We start from the raw sequence: 16,223 nt of genomic DNA on the forward strand, positions 1-16,223 counted from the left end.
CTATGCTTATAAATTTGACAACTTAAATGAAATTGACAAATTCTTTGAAAGAAACAAATTACTGATGTCCACTGATAGATGAATGGATAAAGAAAATGTGCTACCCAAAACACAATGGAACAGTACTTAGCAATACACGGGATGAAATGTTGCCATTTGCTACAACATGAATGGACCTAGAAGGTATTCATTCCAAGTGAAATCAGAAATAAAAAAGACAAATATCATATGACTTAATTTATATGTGGAATCTAAAACAACAAAACAAATTAACAAACCATATAAAAACAGACCTGTAGAGACAGAAAATAAACTGATGGTGGCCAAAGGGGAGAGGAGTGGAGAGATGGATGAAAAGCAAATACTGAGTGAGAGGAGATTAACAATGAATCTTCACGCAAAATTTTTAGTGAAACACCTTTAACCATGAGAGCATATATATAAAAGAGACTTTGTAACTTCCAAACCCTGCTCTGTCACTTAGTGGGGTTACCGTGGCTAGGTTTATTTATCTCTCTAAGACTTAGTTTTCTCATTAGTAACATGACAGTAGCCCAAGGAAGTGTTCCTGCAATAAAAAAAATGTTTAAGACACCAAATACCAAAACTACTCCAAGATAAAGATAGCCTGTATAGTAGTCGTATATGTTTTAAAGAAACAGACTTAAAACCTTTCCACAGTGAGAATTGCAGACCCAGATGGCCCACCTGGGGAATTCTACCAAACATTTTAGGAATAAATAATAGCATATATAACAAACTTGTCAAGAAGTATAGAGGAAGGAATACTTCTCAACTCATTTCATGAGGACAACATTAGCAAGATACCATAACCAGACAATATCATTGCAAGAAAATTATGAACAATATCCTTAATACATATAGCACCAAAACTTCTGAAGAAAGTATCAACCCATCAAATCCTGCCATATATAACAACACTAATACATCATAACCAATGACAATTTATCCCGTAAATGCAAGATTGGTTCAATTTCAAAAATTAGTCAGTGTAATTTACAATATCAATAAATTTTAAAGAAGAAAACAATATAGATCATCTTATTAGATGCCTCCAAAAAGCAGTTAATAGAACTCATCATCTTTTCACAATAAAACTTCTCAGCAAACTAGGAATAGAAGAGAACTAAATATCTCCATCTGTTAAAAGGCGTAAACCTCACAGCTAGCATTATTCTTAATGGTAAAAGACGAATTTTGCTCCCAAGGTAGGAACAGGGGAGGTATATTCACTCTCACCACTCTATTCAGCATCGTACTAGAGGTCCTGCAACAAGGGGGCAAAAATAGGTGTGCGTATGTATATGAAAGGAAGCGATACAATAGTCTCTTCACTTATTACATTATTGTCTGTGTAAAAACTTCCAAATACTTTAGTTTTAGCAAGGTTGCAAAATATTAGGTCAACCTATGAAAATCAATTGTATATCTATATACTAGCAGTAAACCACTAGAAACTGAAATTTTAAAAATACTGTTTAGAACACCTCCAAAACACAAAATACTTACATACAAATCTATCAATATATGTGAAAAGGTTTGAATGCTAAAAACTACTAAGTACTAATAAAGAAAAATTTAAAAGACCTTAGTATATGAAGGGATATACATTGGTCGTTGACTGGAAGACTCAATATAATCATGACACCAATTCTCAGTATTTGATCTATAAATTCAGCACAATCTCCATAAAATTCCCAGCAGAACTTTTGGTAAATGGAGAGAACTGATTCTAAAATTTACATAGAATGACAAAAGAACTAGAATAGTCAAAACAATTTTGAATATAATTGAAGTACACACTCTACCTGATGTGGAGTTTATATAAAGCACACTGTAAGGAATAGACATTGTGTTTGTAAAAGGATAGCCATATAGAACAATGTAATGGAATAGTGAGTCCAGAATTAGACTCTTGCAAATATGTCCAGCTGCTTTTCATCTGAGGTATAGAAACAGTTCATTGGAAAAATGATCTTTTCAAAGATGGTACAGGCACAATTGGGCTTCCGTACGGAAAACAAGAACCAGAATCAATTTTAGAACCATTTTCAAACATTTACTCAAAATGGGTCATAGACTTACATGTAAAACCTAAAACTGTAATACTTTGATGAGAAGACTTAGGAAATATTTGTGATCTTGCCAAAGATTTCTTAAATACAACCCATGAATCATGATTCTTTTAAATATGTTAGTAAATTGGATATTCCACCCTCAAAACCTCTAGTCTGAAAAAGACTTAAGAAAATTAAAACAAAGCCATAAATAGGGAGAAAATATCTGCAAAGTACACACCTGATAGTGGACTTTTATCTATGGACAATGGATAATGGATAATGGACAAGATATGAAGAACTCTCAAAGCTCAACAAGGAAAGAACAATCCATAGTTTTAAAATAGACAAAAGATTTTAAGTATACCCATTTCACCAAACATGATATACAAATGACAAAAAAGTAAATGAAAATGAAGATTTGCTCAATATCATTAGCAAGTACAAAGATGTCATTAAAAACCGAAAGGAACCCTGGCTGCGTGGCTCAGTTGATTGGAGCATCATCCCAGGCACTAAAATGTTGTGGGTTTGATCACCAATCAGGGCACATACTTCAGTTGTGGGTTCAATCCCCAGTTGGGGTGCATATGGGAGGCAACTGATTGGTGTTTCTCACATCAATGCTTTTTTCTCTCTCCTTCCCTCCCTCTCCCTCTAAAATTAATAAACATATCTTCTGGTGATAAGTAAAAATGAATAAATAAATAAAAATAATGTTAAAAAATAAAACCAAAAGGAGATGCAGTTTAACACCTTTTAAAGTGGCTGGCATGAAGACAAAAACAAAAGCCTGGCAAATAGCATGTACTGGCATGGATAGGGGCACTTGAAACGTTGACACATCGCCAGTAAGCATGCAAAGTGCAAGACCACTTTAGAACCCAGTTTTATGATTTCTAACAAAGTTTAAAATACACTTCATTTTACTTGTCCTTCCAAGGAAAATTAAAACATGGTCACATAAAAGCATGTATGAGAATGTTCATTGTAAGCTTAGTTGTAATGATATTGCACTGGAAACTACCCACGTTCTCTTCAATTGGTAAGTGGAGGAACAACTGTGCTACATCCATATGATGGTATAAATATGCAGCAATAAAAAGGAACGAGCTCCCGAATCGTGCAACCACAGGAATGAAACTCAGATGTATTTTGCTTAGTAAAGTAAGCCATACTCAGAAGGATATGATCCCATTCCTGATACTCTGGAAAAGTAACACAATAGAGATTGAAGACAAAGCAGTGGCTGGCTGATTGGTGCAGGGACTAAAGGTTGATCATTCAACTAAAGGTTGATGAAGTACTGAGAGATAATGGAACTCTTTTTGTCCTTACTGTGGTAGTAATTACATGATTTTTTTTGTAATTGTCAAAACTAATACAGCTGTGCAGATAAAAGGAGGAATTTCACTGTAAGTTATGTCCAGGAAACCTAATTTAAAGGCAACTCGTTAGGCGGAATTAACAGCAGACTGGCACAGCAGTGAAAACATCAGGGAGCCTGCAGTCATGACTCTGCAGCTGTAACATGATTTGAGAAGAAAGACTGTAACGAGAGAAGCTTACAGAACTGTGGGGGAGTGGCAAGCAGTTAAACAGGCATGTGATTGGAGTTTCAGAAAGAAAGGAGAGAGAACGATGTAGACCACTATCTTACTAAATACAGGCCAAAATATTGATATTGTGTCTGGACCCCCGACCCCCTAGCCCAGGAAACTTAGTAAACCTAGCAGGATAACTATATTTCTTAGTTTCTGAAAACCCACTAAATTAAACACATCATGGCAAAACTATTGAAAACAAAATACGAAAGGAAAAGCAGCCAGTGAAGCAGAAAAGAAATATGACATTGCCCCACCCCTTTAAGAAAGAATGACAGCTGATTTCTCCAAAGGAACTGTGGAGACTAGAAGATAATACTTGCTCATGTGCTGAAAGGAAAATAAAACATTTAACCTAGAAATCTCTGTCAGGGAGAAATCTTCAAAACTGAAGATGAAATCAAAACATTTTCAGTAAACAAAAAATCTAAGAGAATTATCATTACCTGACCTGCACTGCAAAAATTGCTAAAGGAGGTACTTCAGGCTGAAGGGGAAAGATGCCTGATGGAAGTTCAGATCCATAGGTGAGAAGAAAGAGCACTCCTCTAGTTTAAATGGCTGTACATTATGGGTCCTTATGTATTGCTCAGATTTAATCTCATAAGTTATTCTCTTGTACTTATTGATTGCCTAGCCCAGTGTGCTTTTGTTTTTGTTTTTGTTTTTTCCAAATTCTTCCAAACCCATTACTGGACTGTGCAATCAATCTAGGGATCATGACCAACATTTTACTTCTTGAGAAGCAGAGTGGAATGGGCAATACCAGAGCCCACTGGTATTAATTTTAGGAAGTCTAAGTATTAACTTTTAACTTTATCTCATCCTTGTGTGCTTGTGTAATGGTTTACAACCTAAAGTTGTTTTTCTTTTTAAATTTCTGGGTTGCAGTCCACAATGTTCATAAAACATGGCCCTAACTCCGTGGGCTTTCTATTTCATGAATATTCCAGCTCATGTGTGTTGTTGCTACTTGAGAACTTTTTCTTTGCATCTCTTTGCCTGGCTAGCTTTTCAACTTCTAAATTTCAGCTCAACTATCACCTTTCCACAAGAGTCTTTTCTGCCTTTCTAAAATGACAGACTATTGTAATCAGTGTCAGTATAAAATGTTACAATTCTCTAGAGGTAAAGAGTATCAAAAGTTGCATTTGAATTTACCCAGAATTTGCATCTGGTATTCTTCACAAAATCTTCAGGAGAAAAAAAATGTATGAAACCAATAAGCTATAATGACTGTTTTTGTTCTAGGTGGAAAAAGTTATCAGATTTCTCTAAATCTGTTTACCTGGAACTAAAATGCACAAAAATTTTCTTTTTTTTTTTAAACAACACCTTGTCTTTCATTCTTTATCTCTTTCCACTGGAAATTGTTACTTTGCACTGTTTTTTCCAGGTACTATGTTAAAGCAGCTTTCAATTAATTCTGGAATTTTTCTACTTCTTAGTGGTGAAATGTGACTATCCAGTACTCAAACACGGAAGGCCAGTATCAAAAATTAAAGACAAATTTTCCTACCAAGATGAGATTTTATTTCAATGCCTGGAGGGTTTCTACCTTAATGGCAGCAACCCAGTGTTCTGTGGGGGAAACAATACTTGGGAGCCTGAGATGCCAACGTGTATTAAAGGTACATACTGTTTTATTTCCCTTCTTGCTTCGTAAGGTTTTGTTTCTTTGACATTACATATCAGTGATACAGAATGTTTGAAAAGAAGCAATTTTAACGATTAACTCCATCCTGTATTCATATCCATGACAGATATATGATGTAAAGTTCCCATGGGATTTTGCTGTTGTACTTTTTGTATGTGCTCATATAGTTCTTAGCAGGCTTTGTATGTCAGGTAGGTATATAAATTTCTCTTGTTCAGTACTTCCATGTATAAACATGGTGAGCAAGCATTTTTTCAGAATAAACTGAAACATGGAGATTTGTACCTAAATAAGAGAAGTGATAACTTATATAAATGCAAAGAAAGTGGTAATTCCCAAGTGATTGTTCCTACATTATTATGGTTTTTAAAAATTTTTTAAAGACTTTACTTATTTATTTTTAGAGAGAGAGGAAGGGAAGGAGAAAGGAAGGGAGAGAGACATCAATGTGTGGTTTCCTCTCATGCTCCCCCTACTGGAGACCTGGCCTGAAACCCAGGCATGTGCCCTGACTGGGAATCGAACTGGCAACCCTTTGGTTTGCAGGCCAGCACTCAATCCACTGAGCCACACCAGCCAGGGCCATTATTATGTTTTTCAATGTCAATTCCTGTCAATACTAAACCTCTTACTTTGAGTCATTCAAATTTAGTAACATCCTACTTATATTTTACAAGAATCCTTTAAATTCATATTATGTACATTCATTCATCACTTTTAGTAATAAAAGATGGAAGAACATATTTATAGCCATTTTAGTAGTTATTCTTAGTGACTTAAAATTATTTGCCATAGTCTGCAGATATAAACAGGTATGTAAACTTGGGCAAGTTACTTAAATTTCAGATGTATTTACTTAAATGATTTAATGCCTTCCTCACTGGGTGAAAATAAAGTTTAACCTGATTGCACTTAAACCACTTAGCACAATGCAAGGCTTAGCGTTAAGAGATAGCATCCTAACCTCTTAAAGAAAGCTCATGTATGACTTACAGCATCACTCCGATTGATACGTGTGAAGTAGGTCTATAGTGTTTATTTTCTAATATGTATTTTTTGTGTGTATCCCCAACTTTGCTATTTTAATTCATTTTAGAAGTGATATTTTGACATATTTAATGATATCATCATAGTCCAGGACTATGTTTCATTTCCCAGACTACAAGTTCATTTCTTTTTATATAGTACAATTTGAACTAGGAAATTTCTGCTGTCTCTAGAACAAGGCTTATATTTCTACTACCCCACCCCGATCAACTCTACCTTAAAAAATTACTGTTAGTGCCTTTACTGGGCATTTCTATTTGAAAATGGAGGACATCTTGCATGGACTACTCATCAACTGCTCTGCTCAAGACTTGAGAGATTATTTCGATATGGTGGAAGGAATTGTCTTCCTAATTTCGGTGCTGCTACCTCTAGCTTCTCTTTGGTTTCAGCAGAAACAACAGCCAAGAGAATAGTGGTAAGAGGAATAGTGGGGATAATGGGAAGAGCCTGGGCTGACCTCACTCAGGGCTCTAGTTTTGTTCTGCTTACTTATGGAACATCATTCCCATGGCCTTTCATTTCCTGTTGTTTGATGAGGGTATTTGAACTCAAATCTCAATCATGGTCTTCTAATTTGCTTGTGTATTTTCTGTTGTCCTAAACTCTAAAGGATTAAGGGGAATTATGCATGTTACTATGGTAATTGGAACACCTTTTTATAATTCCTGTATACCTGGTACCTCCATGAGTATCTTACTTGAGTGCTGTGAGGTTGGGAGTTGGAGGAGAAGAGATGGTTTTATGGCGGGTTGCTGTGTAAGATTGCATGAGAATTTTATACTTACTGACCATTCCAGGCTTGCTCACATGGTCCTAGTGGGTATATGCACTGCAGGATACTTTGTTTGCTGATATGCTCTTCTGAAAGAGTTGACCATGAGAATTCATAAAGGATTTATGAAACACTGATACAGGTTAATATTTAAAAGAAGAGAAGAGGATCGTGAGAAAAAAAAAACTTATCAAGAGGAAAAACAACAAGAATTTTATTGAAAAAACCTCCTCATGGTATTATTACTGTAATCATTTTTTATTATTAGAGAAAAACTATACAAAAAGGACCAATAGAAACATATAATGGTAATAAGGTAGATCTGATTATACTAATATGAAATAATTTTCACAAAATACTGAGCAGAAAAGGATACAAATTATTTTGTGTGATACTACTTGGATGATATATTTTAAATATATATGTTTACTCTGAACACATTATTTTTATGATTTATTAATAGTTAACTTCTAGAGTCTCCATTATAAAATATAAAATTATAGTGAACATTTTTATGTACACATGTATCCTTATGCACTGTGTAAATATATATTTAGGTCATATTCCCAGAAGTAGAAATGCAAGGTTCAGAAAGTACACACATTTTTAATTTTGAGGAATAATCTTTCCAACAAAAAATCAAATTAAATCCACAATATTTACTGGTACGACTGATGAATGGAATCAAATATCTTTTTTTCAGGTTTCAAGCCTACTCATCCAACCAAGCCTCCAGTTTCAAGATATCCAGGTTCAGTAATTCTTTATCCTACTTATACTATTAAGAACTTTGTAAACTAATGGGTGAAAAGTCATGTCTTGTTTTAATTTGCATTCCTTTTAATTATTAATAAAGCCGAACCTTTTTTGTCTACATTTACTTATTCATGTCCTTTGTTCAGTTTCTATAAGGTTTCTAAAATATTATTTCTTTGCTTGTAAGAACTCATTATACATTAAAGACTTTGTAATAAATTCGTAGTGAACATTTTTCTAGGTCTTTTTTGGTCTTCATTTTACTAGTTCATTTTCTTTGAAGACTATACTATTGGACATACATTTCTTTTTATAACTTTTGTTACATATGTAGTACACAAATGTATTGTTATAAGATTTCAAACATTACAAAAAGTATATAGAGTAAAAAATTAGTTCTTCGTCTCTTTTTCTGGTACATTGTCTGAGTTAATCATTGTTGATAATTAGCTGTCTTTTTATCCATTTCTGATGTATAAGGATACATCATTATTCTTATGTATGTAGTTATATGTAGTTTGGCATTTTTCATTTTTCTTAACCAGAAATGGAGTTGTACTCTTCATATTTTTCTAAAACTCTCACATTTTGCACTTGCTCTATTAGATTGGGGATGTAGTTAGGAGATGATTTTAACATATACCACGTTTTATTTAACTGTTCTCCTGTCAGTGGTCAGTTATATGGGCAGAAGGTTCACATTACTGGGTAGTTGAGTGTTTCGATCTTTTCCTTAATGTCTGGGAGTCCTGTGTCTTTCTTATAACAGCTTTCAATCTTCAAATTTTATGCTAGTAGACTCTTGGGTTGTTTTCACCTTTTGGCTATTCTGAATATTCTTCTCTAAACATTGGCATCCAAGTATCTGTCTGAGTCTCTGTTTTCAATTTTGAGGGTGTATGCCTAGGAATGGAATTGCTAGGTTTTATGGTAATGCTATGTTTAGTTTTTTGGAATGACCATACTGTCTTCCACAGAAGCTGCACCACTTTACATTCTCGCCAACGATGCACAAAGGTTTTAACGTCTCTACCTCTTATCCAGCACATGTTATCCTCTGTGTTTTTTGTTTATAGTAGCCATCCTAATATATGGCAGGTAAACAGTGTGAAGTAATATTTCCTTTTGGTTTTTATTTGCATTTCTCCCTTGATGAGTGATGTGTAGAGCATCTTTTTTGTGTGCTTATTTGCTCTTTTTATATCTTCTTTGGAGAAATGTCATTCAAATCCTTTGCTTATTTTTGAATCGGGTTAGGATTTTTGTTAATGATTTTTGGGAGTTCATTTTATATTGGGAATTAATCCTTCTTCAAATGGATGACTTGCAGATGTTTTCTTCCATTATGTGTGTTGCTTTTCCCTCTGTTGACAGTGTTCTTCGGTGCACAAAGTTTTTAATTTTGATGAAGTCCAATTTATCTTTTTTTGTTGTTGCCTGTGCTTTTGATGTCACATCCAAGAAACCATTGCCAGATCCAGCATCATGAAGTTTGTCCTCTATGTTTTCTTCTAAGAGTTTAATAGTTTTAGTTTTTATATTTATTTTTTTATCACTTTTGAATTAATTTTTACATATGACATAAGGTAAGGGTCAAACTTCATTCTTTTGCTTGCAGATCTCCAGTTTTCCAAGACCCATTTGTTGAAAAGACTACCATTTCTCCACTGAATGTTCTTAGAAACATATTGTAGGCAATTATTTGACCATATATGTTAGGCCCTCCATTCTATTCCATTGGTTCGTCTTCCTTTATGTCAGTGCCATTCTGTGTTGATTACTGTGGCTTTGTGATCAGTTTTGAAATCAGGAAGCATGAGTCCTCTCAACTTAACTCTCCTCTTCCAAGATTGTGGTGACTATTCCATGTGCTTTAAGATTCCATATAAACTTTAGGATGGATTGTTTTAGTTCCTGCAAAAAGCACCCTCAGAATTTTGATAGGGGTTTTTACTTCATCTGTAGGTTTTGGGGGTTCTTTTTTGCAGTATTCATATCTTAACAATATTAGGTGTTCTAATCCATGAAAAAAAATGTCTTTTATATATTTATGTATTCTTTAATTATTTTTCACAATATTTTGTTTTTGTATGACTCATTTGCCTTCTTGGTTATTCCAACGTATTTTATTCTTTTTGATATTATAAATGGATTTGTTTCCTTAACATCTTTTTTGGGTTGTTTATTTTGGTATATATATAAATGCAACTGATTTTTGCATGTTGATTTCATAGCCCAATTTCATAGTACAATTTTGCCCAATTCATTTATTAGTTCTATCAGCTTGGGGTGTGTGTAATCTTTAGGGTTTTGTACATAAAAGATCATGTCATCTGTGAAGAGAGATCATTTTATTTTTCCATGCCAGTTTTGATCCTTTTTATTTTTTTACCTAATTACTGTGACCCTACATCTAATATTATGTTGAATGAAAGAGGCAAATGTGGGCATCCTATCTTGTTCCAGATCTTAAGGTAAAAACTTTCAGTATTTCACTATGGACTGTGATGTTTGCTATGGGCTTTTTACAAATGGCCTTCATTATATTAACAAGTATTTCTATTCTGTATCAATTTCTAAATCTTAAAAAAATTTTAGGTAGAATCATGTTGAATTCAAATCTAATGTAGAGAATACAGTAATGATAAATTTGCTTGCTGGGCCACACAGCACTGTGTCAGGACATGTCAGTGCACAGGAAGAAGAATGTTATTGTCATTCAGTATAAACTCTGAATATTTTGTGATTCTACGTTAATGAAGATACTATTTAAAAGGAAATGAAATCATAAGGAATTTTGTACAAACACAAAACATCAATCTCATAGAAATTATAGATCTTTAAGTTTTATTTAGTCTTTCTTTTTTTTTCTAACTTTTTCCATTATTTTCTAGGATATCCCAATCCTCGTGAATTACCACCAATTGAAGAAATAGTGGAATTAGGTATTTAGTTATTAATAATTCTTTACTATGAGACTTTAGAGTTCTACATGAATACATGATGTTCCAATTACTTGTAGTTAGGGGAAAAAAACAAGATGTCACAAATTATTAATGATAAGTGACATTTATAGTTATTTTAGTATTCAAATGCCATAACAGATGTGATAGTATGTGTAGATACATGTAAGTAGTTTTTTCTAATCTTGTGGATTCTAATTGTCCTATTTACCTTTACTGAATAACCTGGTGTGATCTTAACTACAGCACAAAACAGTGACAAGTGGGGTTTCTATTAGGAATTTTACAAGGCACATCCTATAACCGGAATCTGTTTGAAGTGTTCTATGATCAGAATGACTTGGATGTACTAATAGTCATGCTAACAGTAGATTGATAACTTTTTACTGTAGATTTTAGATGATCTGGTCAAAAGCGAAATGCAGTTGCTACCTGGGACCCATACATGCTCAATATCTTAAAAACTACTTTCATTTCTTCTCAGATCCTGGAGTCATAGCTCTAATTATTTTTACTATACGTAAGTATCTCCAACTTGAATACCACTTAAATCAAAATATTACCATGAAGAAGTGCACTTTTAATGATTTTTAGTTTAGATTTTTTAGTTTCTATAGTTTTCTTTAGCTTGAAATTAAGTGTAGAAAATATTAGTGTAGAAAATATCCCTGACCTCTCATATGATAATACTCCAATTTGTTGGTGATTGTATATTCATTTAAATTCTATATGTCCAGTTATTAACAAGCTCTAAATAATGTTTTGTTTTTATCAAGATGATTAGTCATAAGACTTTTCATCACAAATATGATTTGGGTAACTTTCTAAACTAAACAAGGACTCTTCTCAGACTCACTGTGAACTACTTACGTGATTCCAGGGAATTGCGTTCAGATCATGAAGAGTCCAGATGGAATATAAATGTGTCCGTGCTTAAATAAAATAACAGTTCTGACCACTGAAATGTAACCAACCTTAATTTCATCTGCTAGATTTTGAATCTTGGAAATTATTTTTCATAATTACATGTAATTTGTTTTCTTGTTTCTTATAGTTGTTGCCATTGCAATAATTTGCACCTGCTTGTATAAATGGCTTCGCAGAGGGAAGAAAGGGTAAATTAAACATGTTTCTTCTGATTTATTGGTCCTTCTCACTCCTGACATATTTTTGTGTCTCTTTTGTTTGTATTCTATATTGCATGTCACCTATTTTTAAAATGTGCAGCATTAGTGTGCCATCTGAATTATATTTCTTCACTAAAATTACTTCCAGCTGCTTTTAATAGCATTGTAACAAGAATAACCTGTCAGAGTTTCAGCTATTGTAACTGTAAGAAAAATTGTAGTGACATTGTAGGTTTAAGTTCTGCAGCGAATCATGGACCATGAAGGGGCCTTTCCAACTGTAGGTATACCCTATCTTCTCAGCTAGACTAGTGGCCAGGATTAAATTTAAAATAGTTCACTGTGAGACTTCGAGACTCTGGAATTTTTAGAATGAAAGCTTCCCTTTGTCTATACTGTATAAGGTGGGAAATTGTAAGAAGAAGCTATGTAGGTGTCTATTCAAGTACCCAATTTTATTTTTTTCATTTAGATTTTTTATTTGTATAAATTAAATGGGAATTAGAAGCAACACTATTTGATTTCCCTCTTATGTTCTCTTAATTTCCTAGGCTATAGTAAACTTAGGGGGTTAAACATCAAGTTACTGAAAGGAATAATATTTACAAGCCACCTCATTATCTTTGTCTGCCTTTTTATTTATAAAAATGGAAAAGGGTAGGCTTAGCATGGAAAAAAAGTCTACAAATACATATCTTCTAAGAAGATTAGGGTTTTTAAACATCAAACTTAAATTTTAATGAAATAATTAACAATTCAATGAAAGACTTAGAGTAAATCCTGGAGCATAATCCAAGATTATGCTTTGAAATTTCTGAATTTTAGTAACATTTTGTAGTTTTTCAAATACCTTTGAAATCAAACATAATAATTTTAAGAATTTTAATATTTGTGGTTTTATGATGTTTATTTAAAATTTAAAAACCAAAATGAGAGCCAAGAATCTTTTATTTGGGATCAAAGAACTGTAAGTCATGCCACACAAAGTCAGGCAGAAACCCAGACAGTGTCCAATTAGACTGTGAAAGTGACGGGGTTTCATGAGAAAAGAAGGAAGAATTTTATTGGCTCTGGAAAGTTGAGGTAACTAATCACTCTCTAGCTATGTGTGATTAGTTAGGGATTCTATCTGGAAAAACAAAGCCCATAATTTTCATTCCCTGTTGTCAGGATCTGCAGTCCTGCTGACTTCACAAACATTTGGTTGTTTTGTTTTTTAAATTTTTATTGTTATTCAATTACAGTTGTGTGCCTTTTCTCCCCTCCCTCCACCCCATGGCTAAAGAAAACAGCATTAAAATAAAGAGAGAACCAACAGTATGGGAAACATATTTGCCAATGATACCTTAGACAAGGGCCTGATCTCCAAAATATATATAAAGAACTCACACAACTGTACTCCAGGAAGACAAACAACCCAATTAAAAAATGGGCAAACATTTGTTTATAACACAATGTTGCTTTATCTTAGTCCAAAAGTTGTTACGCCCAGTTCAAACACTCCAAAGGTGCAGGGAGAAGGACATGCAAGGCCATTCCTCTAGAACAGCTGCTCTAGCTCCACTTTAAAATGTCTCCACTTATGTGAACTTTTACAATAATTTCTTTTTATATTAATCATCCGGTTTGTGCTACATAACAAAAGTACATTTTCCACTCATAAAAAGTTCAAACATTTTTTCTATCATTAGCTACCTTTTTAAAATACCCAAACAAGATGTATACTAAGATATATTATAATTAAAATGCCAAAGGTTAAGCCAAAGAGAGAATCTTAAAAGCATCAAAAGAAAAGCAGTTAATTAACCTACAAAGGAGAGATCGTCAAGATGGCAGCGAGATAGGTGGGAGCAGAGTCCACTTCCCCCTGCACATGTGTGAAACATCTAGCCGATCTACTGAGGAACAAAGCAAACCGCCAACAGTACCTCAGTGTTTATGAAGATAGGAGACCAAACAGTATAGAGGACACTGAAAAAACAGATGGTAAGGGGATTGCTTCAGGACAAAAAGGTTCCTGGAACCAGCAAGGGGACCAGGGCGACTGCAGCCCCAGGCCTGCACGCACCAAGCCTGCTTGCAGGACTCCTGGGAGAGAGCCAAGTTAATGGCTCCCTCCCCTGCCAAACAAGGCTTGAGCAGCAGGGAGAGAGACCTGGTTGCTTGAAGTCACAGGGAGGGGAATAAGGATGAAGTGGTAAACCCATGGAGACTGTGGGTGCCGGCTGGGGAGAGTTGAGAATTGGGCTGTGTGGGGCCCTGACCGGAACAGTCCCTGGTCTAGCTGGAGAGGTGGGCTCTGTGAGGGGACAGGCCCTTCCTTGTATGGAGTGGCAGGAGTGAGCAAGAGGATTTTCTCAAAAAGAAAAAGACCCTTGGTGCACTTTGGGGAATTCTCCTGCAGCAGCAGCTCCAGTCTCCTCTCCACCCACCCACCCAGCACTCCTGCGGGGGTGTGGCAGGCATGGAGCCCAAATCTAAAGCACCAGGGAGAGTGCACACCTCAAGGGGGCCTGAGACCACAGGCACCGAGGGAGAGTGCGCACCATGGAAGGCCCCCAGTGCACACACCCATAGATGGGAGGAGGGTGAGTGCCTGAACCTGTGAGTCCCGGGCTGCTGGAGAGCTGGGCCTGAGGCTGCCCTAGTGCTGGATGGGAACAGAGGAGAGCTGGGCTAAGCAGCCCCCTGAGTGCACGGCAGCCAAAAAGATCAGCAAAACTGGCTTGGCCAGTTTGAAGCCAGCAGGATTGGTTTTTTTTTTCTTTCTTTTTTTCTTTTTTCAAGTAATTCTTGATTATTATTTTTTTTGTTATTTTTTCTTTCTTTTAACACCTTCTTCCTCTCTTTCCTTCTTTCTTGTTCTACTCCTTCTTTCTCTCCCTTTATGTCTCTTCTTCCATCTTTTTTTTCAATCCAATTCAATTCAGATGAATTTTTGCTTACAGGTGAATTTTACCAAACATTTAAAGACAAATTAATATCTATCCTTGTTAAACTATTCTAACAAGGAGAAGAGAGGCTCCTGAGCTCAATTTATGAGGCCAGGATTACCCTGATATCAAAACCAAAGACATTACAAAAAAATTATAGGTCAATATTCCTGATGAACATAGATGCAAATTTTCTCAACAAAATATTAGCAAATTGAATTTAGCAATAAATTTAAAAGATCATAAATCATAATAAAGTGGGACTTATTCCTGTGATACAAGGTTGGTTCAATATCTGCAAATCAATTAGTGTGATAACCACATAAATAAAATTCAGGATATGATATGATCATTTGATCACATCAGTAGATGCAGGAAAATCATTGACAAATCCAGCATCCATTTATGATAAAAATGTTCAGAGAGGAGACAGAGGAAACGTAACTCAACATAATAAAGGCCATATATGACAAACCCACAGTAATACCATAGTCAAGGTGAAAATCTGAAAGCTTTTTATTTAAGATCAGAAATAAGAAAAGGACATCCACTTCCACCACTTATATTCAACATAGTGTTGGCAGTCCTAGACAGCAATCAGAAAATAGAAAAGCAGTAAAAGTCATTTATATTGGAAAGGAAGTAAAACTGTCATTATTTACAGGTAACATGATACTATAGAGACCCCTAAAGATTCCACACACTAAAAAACCTATTAAAACTGATAAATACACTCAATAAAGTAGAACCTACAAAATTAATATTCAGACTTCAGCTGCACTTTATACACCAATAACAACCTATTGGGAAGAGAAATTAAGAAAACAGTCTCACTTAAATTGCATCACTAAAACCACAATGAGATATCACCTCACCAGTCAGAATGGCCATCATAAATCAACAAACAATAATTGATGATGTGGTTGTGGAGAAAAAGGAACCTTAGTACACTGTTGGTGGGAATGCAGACTGGCACAGCCACTGGGGAAAACAATGTGAAATTTCCTTAAAAAACTAAAATGGAACGGCCTTTTGACTTGGCAATTCCACTGCTGGGATTACTAAGAAGCCTGAAACACCAATTCAAAAGAACCTATGCACCCCAATGTTCAGAGCAGTGTGATTTACAATAGCCAAGTGCCAGAAGTGGCCTACGTGCCCTTCAGTAAATGAGTTGATGAAAAAACCGTGGTACATTTACACAATGGAATACTAAGCAGGAGAAAGAAAGAAGGAGCTCCTACCCTTTGCGACAGCATGGATGGAATTAGAGAGCATTGTGC

At 34.9% G+C, this 16,223-nt stretch overlaps 1 protein-coding gene across 4 annotated transcripts in view; it reads left to right on the forward strand.

The window, feature by feature from the left end:
* LOC112296309 (membrane cofactor protein) overlaps positions 1-16,223 on the forward strand; it is a 44,593-nt gene that overhangs the window by 19,465 nt on the left and 8,905 nt on the right. For all 4 annotated transcript variants that reach the window (XM_024551186.4, XM_045186583.2, XM_053915792.2 and 1 more), the window contains exons 6-10: positions 5,131-5,313; positions 7,865-7,912; positions 10,812-10,862; positions 11,365-11,400; positions 11,935-11,995. In XM_024551186.4, the coding sequence (XP_024406954.2) occupies positions 5,131-5,313; positions 7,865-7,912; positions 10,812-10,862; positions 11,365-11,400; positions 11,935-11,995 (379 nt within the window). The remainder of the gene's footprint in view (positions 1-5,130; positions 5,314-7,864; positions 7,913-10,811; positions 10,863-11,364; positions 11,401-11,934; positions 11,996-16,223) is intronic.

Source organism: Desmodus rotundus, chromosome 12 (genome assembly GCF_022682495.2).
Source record: "Desmodus rotundus isolate HL8 chromosome 12, HLdesRot8A.1, whole genome shotgun sequence".
Classification (NCBI taxonomy): Eukaryota; Metazoa; Chordata; class Mammalia; order Chiroptera; family Phyllostomidae; genus Desmodus; species Desmodus rotundus.